Raw genomic sequence first — 12539 nt, forward strand, 5'->3', positions numbered from 1 at the left:
CTGTCCATATCCTAGCTGCATGGTGCCCCTCAGCTCACCCCGCAGTGGCCTCCTCTGAAGAGCAGGCCAAGCTCCTGGACATCTGGCAGCGCATCGGACAAACTTTCTCTTCTCAATGCTCCTGTTTCCTCCCTCCTTCTCTTTCCTCTCCTCCCCTCCCTCCCGCCCTTCCAGGGCTGCTGCCTCCTCCTCCCTCCCTGAATCTGCAGCGTGACTAGAAATAGGCTGAATTAATCAGCAGATTGAAGCTCTGCTCTGCTGCGCCGATTCTCCGCAGCACCCGGCTCCTTGCTCACACACTCTCAGCTGTCTCCATCTCTTCTCTCATCTTCTCGCTCTCTCTCTTCACCCTCCCCGCCTTGAGGGAGGTGTTGGAAGTTCTTGCAGCTGACTGCTTGTGGCTCAGGCTCTGGCCCATGCTCTTCAAGCAGGCAGAGCTATGGATGCCCCATCAGGGCAAAGGCAACAAAGTGAGTATGCTGGCGGGGCTTTTATGCTTCTCTTTAAAATGCTGTGTTCTCTGCTTTGTGTGGGAGTCTTTGGGTTAGCGGTTGCTGTGAGCGTCCTGAAGACAATGCAAAATGGGAGGCTGCTTGAATGAGCATGGGTAGCCGGGACCTGGGAAGGGGACTGGGAATGAGAGCCAGAAGGCCAATGTGCCTGGGGAGCTGCCAGCCAGGTGCCTGAGTCACCCAGAGCAGGACTGGACCCAAGCCTCCCAGGGGATACCCTGCCAAGGCATGTGAAGACCTGGGTTTCCATGCACAGGTGACAGTAGCTCAGGGCCAGGATGTCATCCCTCCTCAGGGCCAATGAAGGCATTTTGAAGGCACAATGAAGAACCACGTGGGGAACTAAGACAAAAGCCAACAGGGTGGGGAGGATTTTTTCCTAGGTCCTGATGGCTACAGGAGGTAGGGAAGAATGTGGGTGAAAGTGTTAAGGTCAGCATGAGCCAGGAAGAGGAGGAAGCAGCTCCGCTCGAGGCTCTGATTTGCCTGGCTGCAGACAGAGTCCATCTGTGTCTGGCTCAACTCAGAAGAGTGTGTAGTGGCTGAATCTCTGCTTCCGTGATTCGGGCATTGTGTGGAGTCCAGCTTTGTGTCCCTTCCATACCTGCACTGACGACCATAGTGGGGACCCAGAGAGGGGGCCAGGCTTGAGATGGAGTTTCACTATGTTGCCCAGGCTGGTCTCGAACTCCTGGGCTCAAGCGATCCACCAGCCTCAGCCTCCCAAAGTGTTGGGGTTACAGGCATGAGCCACCATGCCCAGCCAGCCAGTTCTAATTAGTAGTTATCTGCTGTTGTCAAGGCTGAAGGTCAAGGTCTAAATTCATAACCTGTCTACTTGAGCCTAGGGGACCTTGATTCTGTTGCTCCTGAGACAGCTGGAGTAGAAAGGAGAGCAGCTGCTGTGCCCAGAACACCATGCAGGAGCTCTGAAAGGGGACAGGGCGGCCGGGTGCAGTGGCTTATACCTGAATTTCCAGCACTTTGGGAGGCCAAGGTGAGCGGATCACGAGGTCAGGAGTTCGAGACCAGCCTGGCCAACATAGTGAAACCCTGTCTTTACTAAAAATACAAAACTTAGCTGCACATGGTGGCTCATGCCTTTAGTCCCAGCTACTGTGGAGGCTGAGGCAGGAGAATCGCTTGAACCCAGGAGGAGGAGGTTGTGGTGAGCCATTGCGCCACTGCACTCCAGCCTGGGCAACATAGTGAGACTCCATCTTTTTTTTTTCCTTTTTCTTTTTTCTTTTCTTTTTTTGAGATGGAGTCTCTTTCTGTCGCCCAGGCTAGAGTGCAGTGGTGTGATCTTGGCTCACTGCAAGCTCCACCTTCCGGGTTTATGCCATTCTCCTGCCTCAGCCTCCCAAGTAGCTGGGAATACAGGCCCCTGCCACAATGCCTGGCTAATTTTTTTTTTTTTTTTTTTTTTTTTGAGACGGAGTCTCGCTCTGTCGCCCAGGCTGGAGTGCAGTGGCCGGATCTCAGCTCACTGCAAGCTCCGCCTCCCGGGTTCACGCCATTCTCCGGCCTCAGCCTCCCGAGTAGCTGGGACTACAGGCGCCCGCCACCTCGCCCGGCTAGTTTTTTGTATTTCTTAATAGAGACGGGGTTTCACCGTGTTAGCCAGGATGGTTTCGATCTCCTGACCTCGTGATCCGCCCGTCTCGGCCTCCCAAAGTGCTGGGATTACAGGCTTGAGCCACCGCGCCCGGCCGCCTGGCTAATTTTTTGTATTTTTAGTAGAGACGGGGTTTCACCGTGTTAGCCAGGATGGTCTTGATCTCCTGACCTCGTGATCTGCCTGTCTCAGCCTCCCAAAGTGCTAGGATTACAGGCGTGAGCCACCGCACCTGGCCAACTCCATCTTAAAAAAAAGAAAAACAAAAAGAAAAAAAGGAAAGGGGAGAGGGCCTGGGGCTTGGGGGTTTCGGGCTCTGGGTCACCTGATAAACCTGATGGAAGCGGCACAGGAGAGCTCAGGTGTGTCAGCTATCCAAAGTGCCTTAGTCTATCCAGGTGCTCAGCTTCAGACCTCCAGAGCTGGGCCTGTTCAGTGGCAGACTCCTTGTGGTTCTGATTTGATGGATAGAATTCTTTCACCACCCTGCTGTTCCTCCAAATCCCCACGCCCTGCCAGCGTCCCCCTTTGATGATAGAACACAGAGAGCTGGCCGGGCGTGGTGGCTCATGCCTGTAATCCCAGCACTTTGGGAGGCCGAGGCGGGTGGATCACAAGGTCAGGAGATTGAGACCATCCTGGCTAACACGGTGAAACTCCGTCTCTACTAAAAATGCAAAAAATCAGCCGGGCGTGGCGGCAGGCGCCTGTAGTCCCAGCTACTTGGGAGGCTGAGGCAGGAGAATGGCGTGAACCCTGGAGGCGGAGCTCGCAGTGAGCCGAGATCGCACCACTGCACTCCAGCCTGGGCGACAGAGCGAGACTCCGTCTCAGAAAAAAAAAAAAAAAAGAACACAGAGAGCAAGCCCTGTGATGGGCGTTTGCTGCCTGCCTCTCCTGAGTCAGGACTTCCTTAGAGCCGTGTTATTTTCTCCTCTTGCTCCAGTTAAGCCTGAGCAGTGAAAACAGTGGAATGGGGTTAGTGCTGCCTGAAAAGCATCCGTGTAATTTGAGAAGCAGGACCTCCCTTCTCCTTGGCATGGTGGGAGTTTTTAATATGTGGGAAGCTCTGAGAATCTCATGTCACCTTTGGGTACTTAAAGCCAGGTTAGATTTTTTCTCAGCCATCTTGGCCCCAGGAGTCAAGAAAAGGCGATCTCAGCTTGTGTGTGTCAACCTGGATTTCTGTTTCTCAGATAATAAGAACTGTGCCTGTTCCTTTGCTATGCCCTGCCATTGGTGCCCAGGCACATTGGGTACCCAGCCTAACTCCATGCTTTGGGAAAGGCTGGCAGAGCCCAATCACCCACCAACCCATTCTGAACTTCCTTCCAAAAGTATGAAGGTCTTCTGCTCTTATGTCACATGTCAAAGCTGAGGTACAATGAGTAAGAAAGCAGGCCAGGCATGGTGGTTCACGCCTGTAATCCCAGCACTATGGGAGGCGGGAGGATTGCTTGAACCCAGGAGCTCAGGACCAGCCTGGGCAACATGGCGAAACACCATCTCTACTAAAAATACAAACAATTAGCTGGGTGTCTTGGCATCACCTATAGTCCCAGCTACTTGGAAGGCTGAGGTGGGAGAATTACCTGAGCCTGGGAAGTCAAGGCTGCAGTGAGCTCTGATGGCACCACTACATTCCAACCTGGGCGACAGGAGTGAGACCGTCTCAAAAAAAACACTAAAAAAACCCCTAGCTGGGCATGGTGGTACACATCTGTGGTCTCAGCTGCTTGGAAACTGAGGTGGGAGAATTGCTTGAGCCCAGAAGATGGGGGCTGCAGGGAGCCAAGATGGTGCCATTGTACTCCATCCATCCTGGGCAACAGAGCAAGACCCTGTCTCAAAGGAAAAAAAAAAAAAAAAAACGAGCAAGAGAGAGCAGTGACTTGACCCTTAACTCAGACCCCCTGCTGGAGAGGAAGGTGAATGTCTGGGCAGTTGGATAAGCTCAGTTGAAGGCCGCAAAGAGCAGACTGGCCCAGAACGCTAGGTCCCCACCGCAGGGCTGGCCTGTGCGGGCAAGCGCTTCCTTTGGGCGGCATGTAATTACAGAATGGCTTATTTTTCCTCTACTGTGCTGTCTTTAATCACCAGTCTGGAGCTGGTGTCCCTGGCCAGACATAACATGCGGGGGCAGATGCACACAGACAGCTCTGCAGGCGCCCTGCCCGGGAGCATCTGCCACCCTCTGGCCCATACCTCCCACACCTGGAGGGGAGCAGAGCACAGCTTCAAGGTACCTGGGGTAGAGACAGCAAGAGAGCAGATGATGGCCAGGCTGGGTGAGGAGGTCCTGGCTGCTTGGAATGAGGCAGCGGGTGTCAGGACAGCTACCATGTGGCCCACGGGAATCGATGAATGTCCAAGATCTTCAGGCCTGACCAGAGGAGGGACACCTCCCTGGCTCTCTGACTACTCCTCTTAGCCTTTTCTCTGCCTTGCTGGAAATTGTCACCTTCCTGAGTGTGGTCCTCATTCCAGGCCGAGCATCTTCCCAGCCGTGTACAGTTGCCTGGTCCTTCCTCTCTTTCTCCCTCCCAGTCTCCATGTCTTGGGTGGACAGCCTTCCCCCTCTGCAGGCCAGCTCTTCCTGCCTCCAGTAAGTTTCTCACTTGATCATGTCTGGAGGCCAGGCCCAGGCATGGGTCATTCCGTCCTGGGAACACTCACATCCATCTCTGTGGTGAGGAAGCTCAGAAGGCTGAGCCTGCGGGGAAGGCACTGGAGGCCTGGGGTCTCAGTGTACAGCGTCTGTCTCCTAGATCCTCGTCTTCCCTGGGGTGGAAGGAACAGACATTCATGCCCACAGACAGGAGAAGGCCTATCGTCTCCTCTTCCTGTTTCTCTTCCTCCCTTACAACCCTCCCTTAAGCGTTCCTTCCCTCCATGTCAGGAGCTCCGGGAGGCAGTAGGACAGGTACAGGCATTCATTTGCCCTGGCCCATGGCCTCTTTGGGAGACCTCAGGATCCTTGCCAAAGGCGGGTGGGTGCGTTGGAGCACAGTATTTACCCATGTGGGGGTGTGAGGCCCCCGCCCGGAAGGCCATTTCTTTCTGAGCTGAAATAACCAGTTTATCCCCTCTGGGAAGAGGCAGCTCTTATCTTTCTAATCCCCCAAAGCCACTGTGGAGAGCAGGATTAGGGGAGATTTAGGCAAGGGAGCTGGGGAATCCTGGGGCCAGGCCCACTTTGGAAGCCAGGCCCTGTCCCTCAGGCCAGCACTGGGGGCTCCACTTGGTTGCATCCTGTGGCAGGGGGACAGCACCCCCGCGCCCAGAAGCCACTCTTAGTTATGGGATGTGCACCCTGCCAGGGCTGAGGCTAAGTTGCCGAGGAGGGGGTGTGTGTGGAGATAGGCAGGAAGGAGTAAGTCCAGAAGGCTAGAGGGCACAGCCAGGGCAGGACTCTGGGAGACAGAACTGTGGGCCGCAGCATAGGGGGCAGGGAGGGCAGTGAGACGAGGCAGCCAGGGGTCCCCAGCCCCACAGCCTGTGGCCGAGCCTCCTCCGTGGCTGCCCAAAATCCCTTTCCTGGTGCCTGAGGTCTAGGGATTCGCTCTGCTTGCTCAGGAGGTTTTCCGGATGGAAGCTCACATGGATGCTTCTCAGGTGGCCCTGGAAAGACTCACTTCTCCTTCAGGTGCTGCCTTCCATGGGGCTCTTCTTTGTCCGAAGGCCTCAGAGCTGGGGTGTGGTGGCTCACGCCTATAATCAGAGCACTTTAGCAGGCTGAGAAGGGAGGATTGCTTGAGGTCAGCAGTTCAAGACCAGCCTGGGCAACATATCAAGGCCCCATCTCTACAAAAAAAAATGCAAAGGGCCAGGCGCAGTGGCTCACACCTGTAATCCTAGCAGTTTGGGAGGCTGAGGCAGGCAGATTGCCTGAGCTCAGGAGTTTGAGACCAGCCCGGGCAACATGGTGAAACTCCGTTTCTACTAAAATACAAAAAAAAATTAGCTGGGCGTGGTGGCGTGTGCCTGTAGTCCCAGCTACTCGGGAGGCTAAGGCAGGAGAATTTCTTGAACCCAGGTGGCAGAGGTTGCAGTGAGCCGAGATTATGCCATTGCACTCCAGCCTGGGTGACAGAGTGAGACTCCGTCTCAAAAAAGAAAAAAAAAAAAAAGCAAAGAAAATTAGCTGGGTGTAGTCTCAGCCACTCCGTAGGCTGAGGCAGGAAGATTGCTGGAGCCTGAGAGGATGGATGCATGTCCATGCCACTGCATCCAGCCTGGGCAGCAGAGCAAGACCCTGTCTCAATTAAAAAAAAATATACATATATATATATGTGTGTGTGTGTGTGTATATATATATGTGTATATGTGTGTGTGTGTATATATGTGTATACGTGTGTGTGTGTGTGTATATATATATAATGGGATTCTCTTTATCCCCAGAAATTTTGGTTTGGTAGGTCCGGAGTGGGGCCTAGACATCCACATTTTTAAAAGCTGTGGTGTCTCAGCTACAGATTTTGGGCTGACAGTCCCGATTAAGGTGAAGCCTTCACTAAGCTGCGGAATGCCTCGGGTTGTTCCTGTTGCTGTTTCATTGGGATCATTGCATTCATTCATTCATTCAGCAAGTATTCATTGAGCTTGTGTGTGCCATGCACTGTCTTAGCAGTTGGATGGTGAGGGTGTGTGGAAATGGAAGAATTCAGAGCCTGTTTTTAAGGAATTTGCAGTCTGGCGGGAGAGCAGGCATGTCAATCTGTGATTACAGTTGTGTAAGGTGCAGGCTGCAGGCCAGGTTGCCCAGGACACCATTGACATGTAAACCTCCACTGAAGTGCAGCCCCGGGTTTTGGGAAAATGTCCCAGAGGAGGTGATGTTTGAGCTGAGTCTTGAAGGAGAAGCAAGAGTTGTTTGGGGTGGGGCACGTGTTTCTGGCTGAGAAACACATCAAGTATATGAACATGAGCTGGAGGGGCTCGGCTCGTGCCAGAAGGAGCAGGAAAGGAGGCCAGAGAGGCTGGCACGTCTGAAGGGCCTCCAGGAGCACACGCAAGAATCGGACTTGATTTTAAGGGTAAATAGGTCATTTGACCAACCAGGCATGCCCTGCACTGGCCAAGGTGTTCCAGTGGGTTTGGAAAAGTTAGAGAGCGTGGGGTAGAGTTTGGGCAAGCATAAGGCCAGGGTTTGGAATGTTCTAGACGTGATTGGGTGAGACGGTCACTATGGGAGGAAAGGTGACTCTGGCAGTAGAGCCAGGTGGCAAGTTCAAGTTTTTTTTTTTTTTTTTGAGATGGAGTTTCACTCTTGTTGCCTAGGCTGCAGTGCAATGGTGCGACCTCGGCTCACCGCAACCGCCACCTCCCGGGTTTAAGTGATTCTCCTGCCTCAGCCTCCCGAGTAGCTGGGATAACAGGCATGTACCACCACACCCAGCTAATTTTTTGTATTTTTAGTAGAGATGGGGTTTCTCCATGTTGGTCAGGCTGGTCTCGAACTCCTGACCTCAGGTGATCCGTCCGCCTTGGCCTCCCAAAATGCTGGGATTATAGGCGTGAGCCACCACGCTCGGCTTCTTTTCTTTTTTTTTTTTTTTTTGAGACAGAATCTGGCCCTGTCACCCAGGCTGGAGTGCAGTGGCATGATCTTGGCTCACTGCAACCTCTGCCTCCCGGGTTCAAGTGATTCTCATGCCTCAGCCACCCAAGCAGCTTGGATTACAGGCATGCGCCACCATGCCTAGCTAATTTTTGTGTTTTTAGTAGAGATGGGGTTTCACCATGTTGGACTGGCCAGGCTGGTCTCAAACGCCTGACCTCAAGTGATCTACCTGTCTCAGCCTCCCAAAGTGCTGGGATTACAGGTGTGAGCCACCATGTTCGGCCCAAGTTCGGGTTTTTGGACATATTGACTCCTAGGTCCCTGTGAAGCAGCTATAGGCCCATTCAGCAGACGGATCCACATTCAGGGTAGTGGTCAGACTTGAAGTAAAATAGGAGTTGTAGGCTTGTTGGTGGCAGGTGATCCATGACTGTGGATGAGGTTGCTCTGGAAACCTACAGAGGGTGGTAATGTGTCCTAGGTGGCCTGTGGGGTAGACGGATGGGGAAGAACAGTCAAAGGAGAAAACAGGAGAGAAGCCAGGAATGGGGGAGTCCTGACAGGGAGAGGCTGGGCCACAAGGTCGCCTAAGATGACGTGGTTGGTCCCTGCATCGTCGGGGTCTACCCCATCCACACCGTGTCCCACTCATCCTTGGTGAGATGGGAGTGTGCCTCTGCACAGTCCTGCCCTGGGAATAGCTGCCTTTTTTTCTAATATTTTAGTGTTACAATATCCTCTCTTTCATGAAATGGTAGTTACAGAAGATGGTGGGTTTTTTTCCTCCCCTGCCCCCTTCTTCCCTCCCTCCGTCCCTCACAGAGTTTGAAGGTTTTTCCTTCATGTCTTTCCTAGGAACAATGAAATGCTAGCATCTCTTTTTGTTGTTGTTGTTTGAGACAGGGTCTCATTTTGTCATTTAGGCTGAAGTGCAGTGGCACAATCACAGCTCACTACAACCTTGACCTCCTGGGCCCAAGTGATCCTCCTCCCAAAGTGCTGGGATTACTGGCGTGAGCCACCACGCTGGGCCAAAAGATAGCATCTCTATGTTAGTTTCCCTCTCTCCATTTAAAAACAGATCTATTTTAGGCCAGGTGTGGTGGCTTACGCCAGTAATCCCAGCACTTTGGGAGGCCAAGGCAGGCAGATCACTTGAGGCCAGGAGTTCAAGGCCAACATGACGAAACCTCGTCTCCGCTAAAAATACAGAAAATTAGCCAGGCGTGGTGGTGTGTGCCTGTAATCCCAGCTACTTGGGAGGCTGAGGCGGGAGAATCACTGGAACCCAGGAGGCAGAGGTTGTAGTGAGCCAAGATCACGCCACTGCACTCCAGCCTAGGAGACTAAGCAAGACTCCATCTAAAAAAAAATAAAATTGTCCATACAATCAAAGGTTGGCCCCCTTGCAATAAATTGGGAGATCAGTGGTGAGCACAAGCTGGGTGGGCAGGGAGCTCACTGGTGGCAGTGGGGAAAGTGAGTTGGGGAACATGCAATAAAAGAAAAAGTTGTTTTGTTTTTTAACTTAGCTGTAAAGAGTAGGGTAGGAGGCTGTGCACTTGAACAGTTTGTAATTTAGTGGAGATGGACATGGTCACACCTTGAGGGGCCAGAGCTGGTAGGGGAAGAGATGTGAGGATCCCAGAGGAGGGGAAGGATGAAGGGCCAGGGAAGGGGAGGGTTGGGGCCCGCGTGCCTTGCACAGCCTCAGCCTGGCAGTGATGCCCAACGCCTCCTGCTTGCCTGTAGGGCGAGCCTCCCTCGGCCCTGGGCCTGTCCACGCGGAAGGCCCTCAGCGTCCTGAAGGAGCAGCTGGAGGCAGTGCTGGAAGGACATCTCAGGGAGCGGAAGAAGTGTCTGACCTGGAAGGTGAAGCTTTTTCTCGGGACCACCAGAGCCTGGCTGAGATGGCAGGGAAGTGGGAGGCCCCTTCTCAGGACTCTGATGCACCGTCTCCCTGGATGGTGTGACCCAACTGAGGCCTCATGAAATGTTAGAAAGAAGCCGGGGTTCCCCTCAGAGTGGCTCCTGAGCCTGCTTGCTGCAGGAGCCCAACAGGATGGAGGCCGGCCAAGGTCAAAGGGAGGGGATCAAGGTGGCCATGGGGGCTGGGGGGGGTGCTGGGGGAGGCGGCCAGATTGGAATGGGACATTGTCCCCTCCCTGTCCCTTCCCAGGAGGTGTGGAGAAGTAGCTTCCTCCACCACAGTAACCGCTGCTCCTGCTTCCACTGGCCGGGGGCCTCACTCATGCTACTGGCTGTGCTGCTGCTGCTGGGCTGCTGTGGGGGCCAGCCGGCTGGGAGGTATGCACCCAGAGGCTGCTCCCCAACCTTTCCAGCTGTCCTGTCCGTCCTGCTGCAGCACCTGGGACGGCCAGGGCTCCAAGGGGGGCTGTCACCCCCAAGCTGCTCCTGGTATGTAAGGGAACCTCCTCAGTCCCTTGACTGGGGTCAGAGGCCTAGCTGGTGTCAGGGCACCAGAACGGGACACTTTCCACAAGGGACTGGGGTGGGAGGGAGCTGTGACCCGGGGGCTGCTGGGTGGGCAAGCCCTCATTCCCTGTGGGTGCCCCTCTCTTTCCTCCCGCCAGCCGTGGGGTAGGGCTGGTGAACGCCTCGGCCTTGTTCCTGTTGCTGCTTCTCAACCTTGTGCTCATCGGGCGGCAAGACCGGCTGAAGCGTCGGGAGGTAGAGCGGAGGCTGCGAGGGATCATTGACCAAATCCAAGGTGAGGTCAAGGGCAGGAATATTGATGGGAAAAGATGACCGGACATATCAAAGCCCTGAGGGCTCCCCTCATGCACCCCAGCACAGACGGGTCGCCTGTGGCCTTGCAGGGGCTGTTGTCATCTGGGGAGTTAGAAGGATGCCCACCTTCTTTTGAGCAGGGCAGTGAGAGCTGTGGGATGGTGGTGGGTGCCCAGGCAGAGGCTGGGCGGGCAGGAAGGCCAACGGTGGCAGGTGGGCCTGCGGGCTGGCTCGTGTTGGGAAACTAACAGGGAAGACCTCTCATGTGGCAGGAAGATGGTTGAAGTTTTCTCGTTCAAGTCCATCTTGTCTGGTGTACTGTGCCGGGAGACATGGGGAGGTGGGCAGAGATACCTGCAGGAATTGTGGTGGGGTAGGGGGCTGGGAGCCTGAGATGGAGCAGCCCAGTTCCAAAAGGGAAGGGAGTTGCTTGGATTTCTGCTTGGCCTTTCATTCAGGTGATGTTTATGCAGCTTGGCTGCGGATTGAGGGTTGTTGAGGCTCTTTTGAGGGACGGTGGCTCCTGCTGTCCAGGGGCATGTCCAGGGCAGGTGCTGTGGGAGAAGCAGCACCCGCTCATGAGACTTTCTCCAACAGAACTGGGTAGTGGACATTTAGTTGCCAAGTGAGAGTTTGTCCTTTCATTCTGAGATGGTTAATTGCAACCATGTGCCAGGCACTGGGAGTGCAATGCTGATGGCAAAAGACGGGCCCTGCTTTCCAGAGCTTAGTCTCCTGCCCAGGAGCATCAGTGGCTCCTTCTTGCTTATGGAAGCCATCCCAGAGGCACATGTGGCCTCCCAGAGCTTCCAACACAGGCCCACCTTCCTCTCCAGCCTCTTCTCTTTTTTTTTTTTTTTTTGAGACGGAGTCTCGCTGTGTCTCCCAGGCTGGAGTGCAGTGGCGTGATCTCGGCTCACTGCAAGTTCCGCCTCCCGGGTTCACGCCATTCTCCTGCCTCAGCCTCCCAAGTAGCTGAGACTACAGGCGCCCGCCACCACGCCCGGCTAGTTTTTTGTATTTTTAGTAGAGACGGGGTTTCACCATGTTAGCCAGGATAGTCTCGATCTCCTGACCTCGTGATCCACCCGCCTCGGCCTCCCAAAGTGCTGGGATTACAGGCTTGAGCCACCGCGCCCGGCCAAGCCTCTTCTCTTCCTCCTCATTCTTACATTAAAACTACTCACCAGTCCTAGGCCCGCTGTGTATCAGCCTCTGCCCCTGTGCCTCTCTCCACTGTTCTCTGCTGGGGAGCTTCTCCCTCACTCATCTCCAGCTGACAAAATCTCACCCATTCTTCCAGGCCCATCCCCAGTAATTCCTCTTCCAGGAAGCCATCTCTGATCGCCCCAGCAAATCGGTTTGCTCCCTCTTCTGGACTCCTGCAGCACAGGGATCTTTGTTAATGCTTAGCCGTGTTTGCCTTGTTTGGAGTTTCCTGTCCATATGTCTCATCTGCCCCACTGGGTTGAGGCTCCTTGAGGAGCCATGTTGTTGTCTCCACCCTGCACCCCTCACAGACCCTCCGCAGTGTTTGTGAAGTGTATCTGAATGGGAGGGGGGTACAAAGAATGACAGCTCCAGGTGTTGAGAGGAGGTAGAGGCTCTGGGGCTGGAGTGGCCAGGTAGGGCTTCACAAGGGAGGCGTCCTTGAAAGCAGGGAAGTGTTGGAACAACTGGAGGGTTTGCCATGGACCTCCTGGGAGAGGAAGTGGGCAGACAGTGCTGCTGTACCTGACCGGGGTGCAGGGCCATGGCCGAGAGGGTGGTTTCCCTCTTTCCATTCCCCTCAGATGCCCTCAGGGATGGCAGGGAGATCCAGTGGCCCAGTGCCATGTATCCAGACCTCCACATGCCCTTTGCACCATCCTGGTCCCTGCACTGGGCCTACAGAGATGGACACCTGGTCAACCTGCCAGTCAGCCTGCTGGTTGAAGGAGACATCATAGCTTTGAGGCCTGGCCAGGAATCGTTTGCTTCTCTGAGGGGGATCAAGGTAACTTGAGGCTTTCCTTCTCCCCTGGAAATGCGGTGGGAGCATCCACAGGCAATAATGGGAGGGTCCTCAGACTTCATCCTGAAGCTTCCTGGCCAG

At 54.5% G+C, this 12539-nt stretch overlaps 1 protein-coding gene across 50 annotated transcripts in view; it reads left to right on the plus strand.

Moving 5' to 3' along the window:
* The window catches only part of TMEM94 (transmembrane protein 94), an 89148-nt gene that overhangs the window by 64104 nt on the left and 12505 nt on the right, over positions 1–12539 (plus strand). For 30 of the 50 annotated variants that reach the window (XM_028835520.2, XM_077968728.1, XM_077968715.1 and 27 more), the window contains 4 exon segments: positions 9446–9565; positions 9873–10000; positions 10288–10424; positions 12238–12440. In XM_028835520.2, the coding sequence (XP_028691353.2) occupies positions 9446–9565; positions 9873–10000; positions 10288–10424; positions 12238–12440 (588 nt within the window). 50 annotated transcript variants of the gene reach the window in all.

Source organism: Macaca mulatta, chromosome 16 (assembly GCF_049350105.2).
Source record: "Macaca mulatta isolate MMU2019108-1 chromosome 16, T2T-MMU8v2.0, whole genome shotgun sequence".
Lineage (NCBI taxonomy): Eukaryota > Metazoa > Chordata > Mammalia > Primates > Cercopithecidae > Macaca > Macaca mulatta.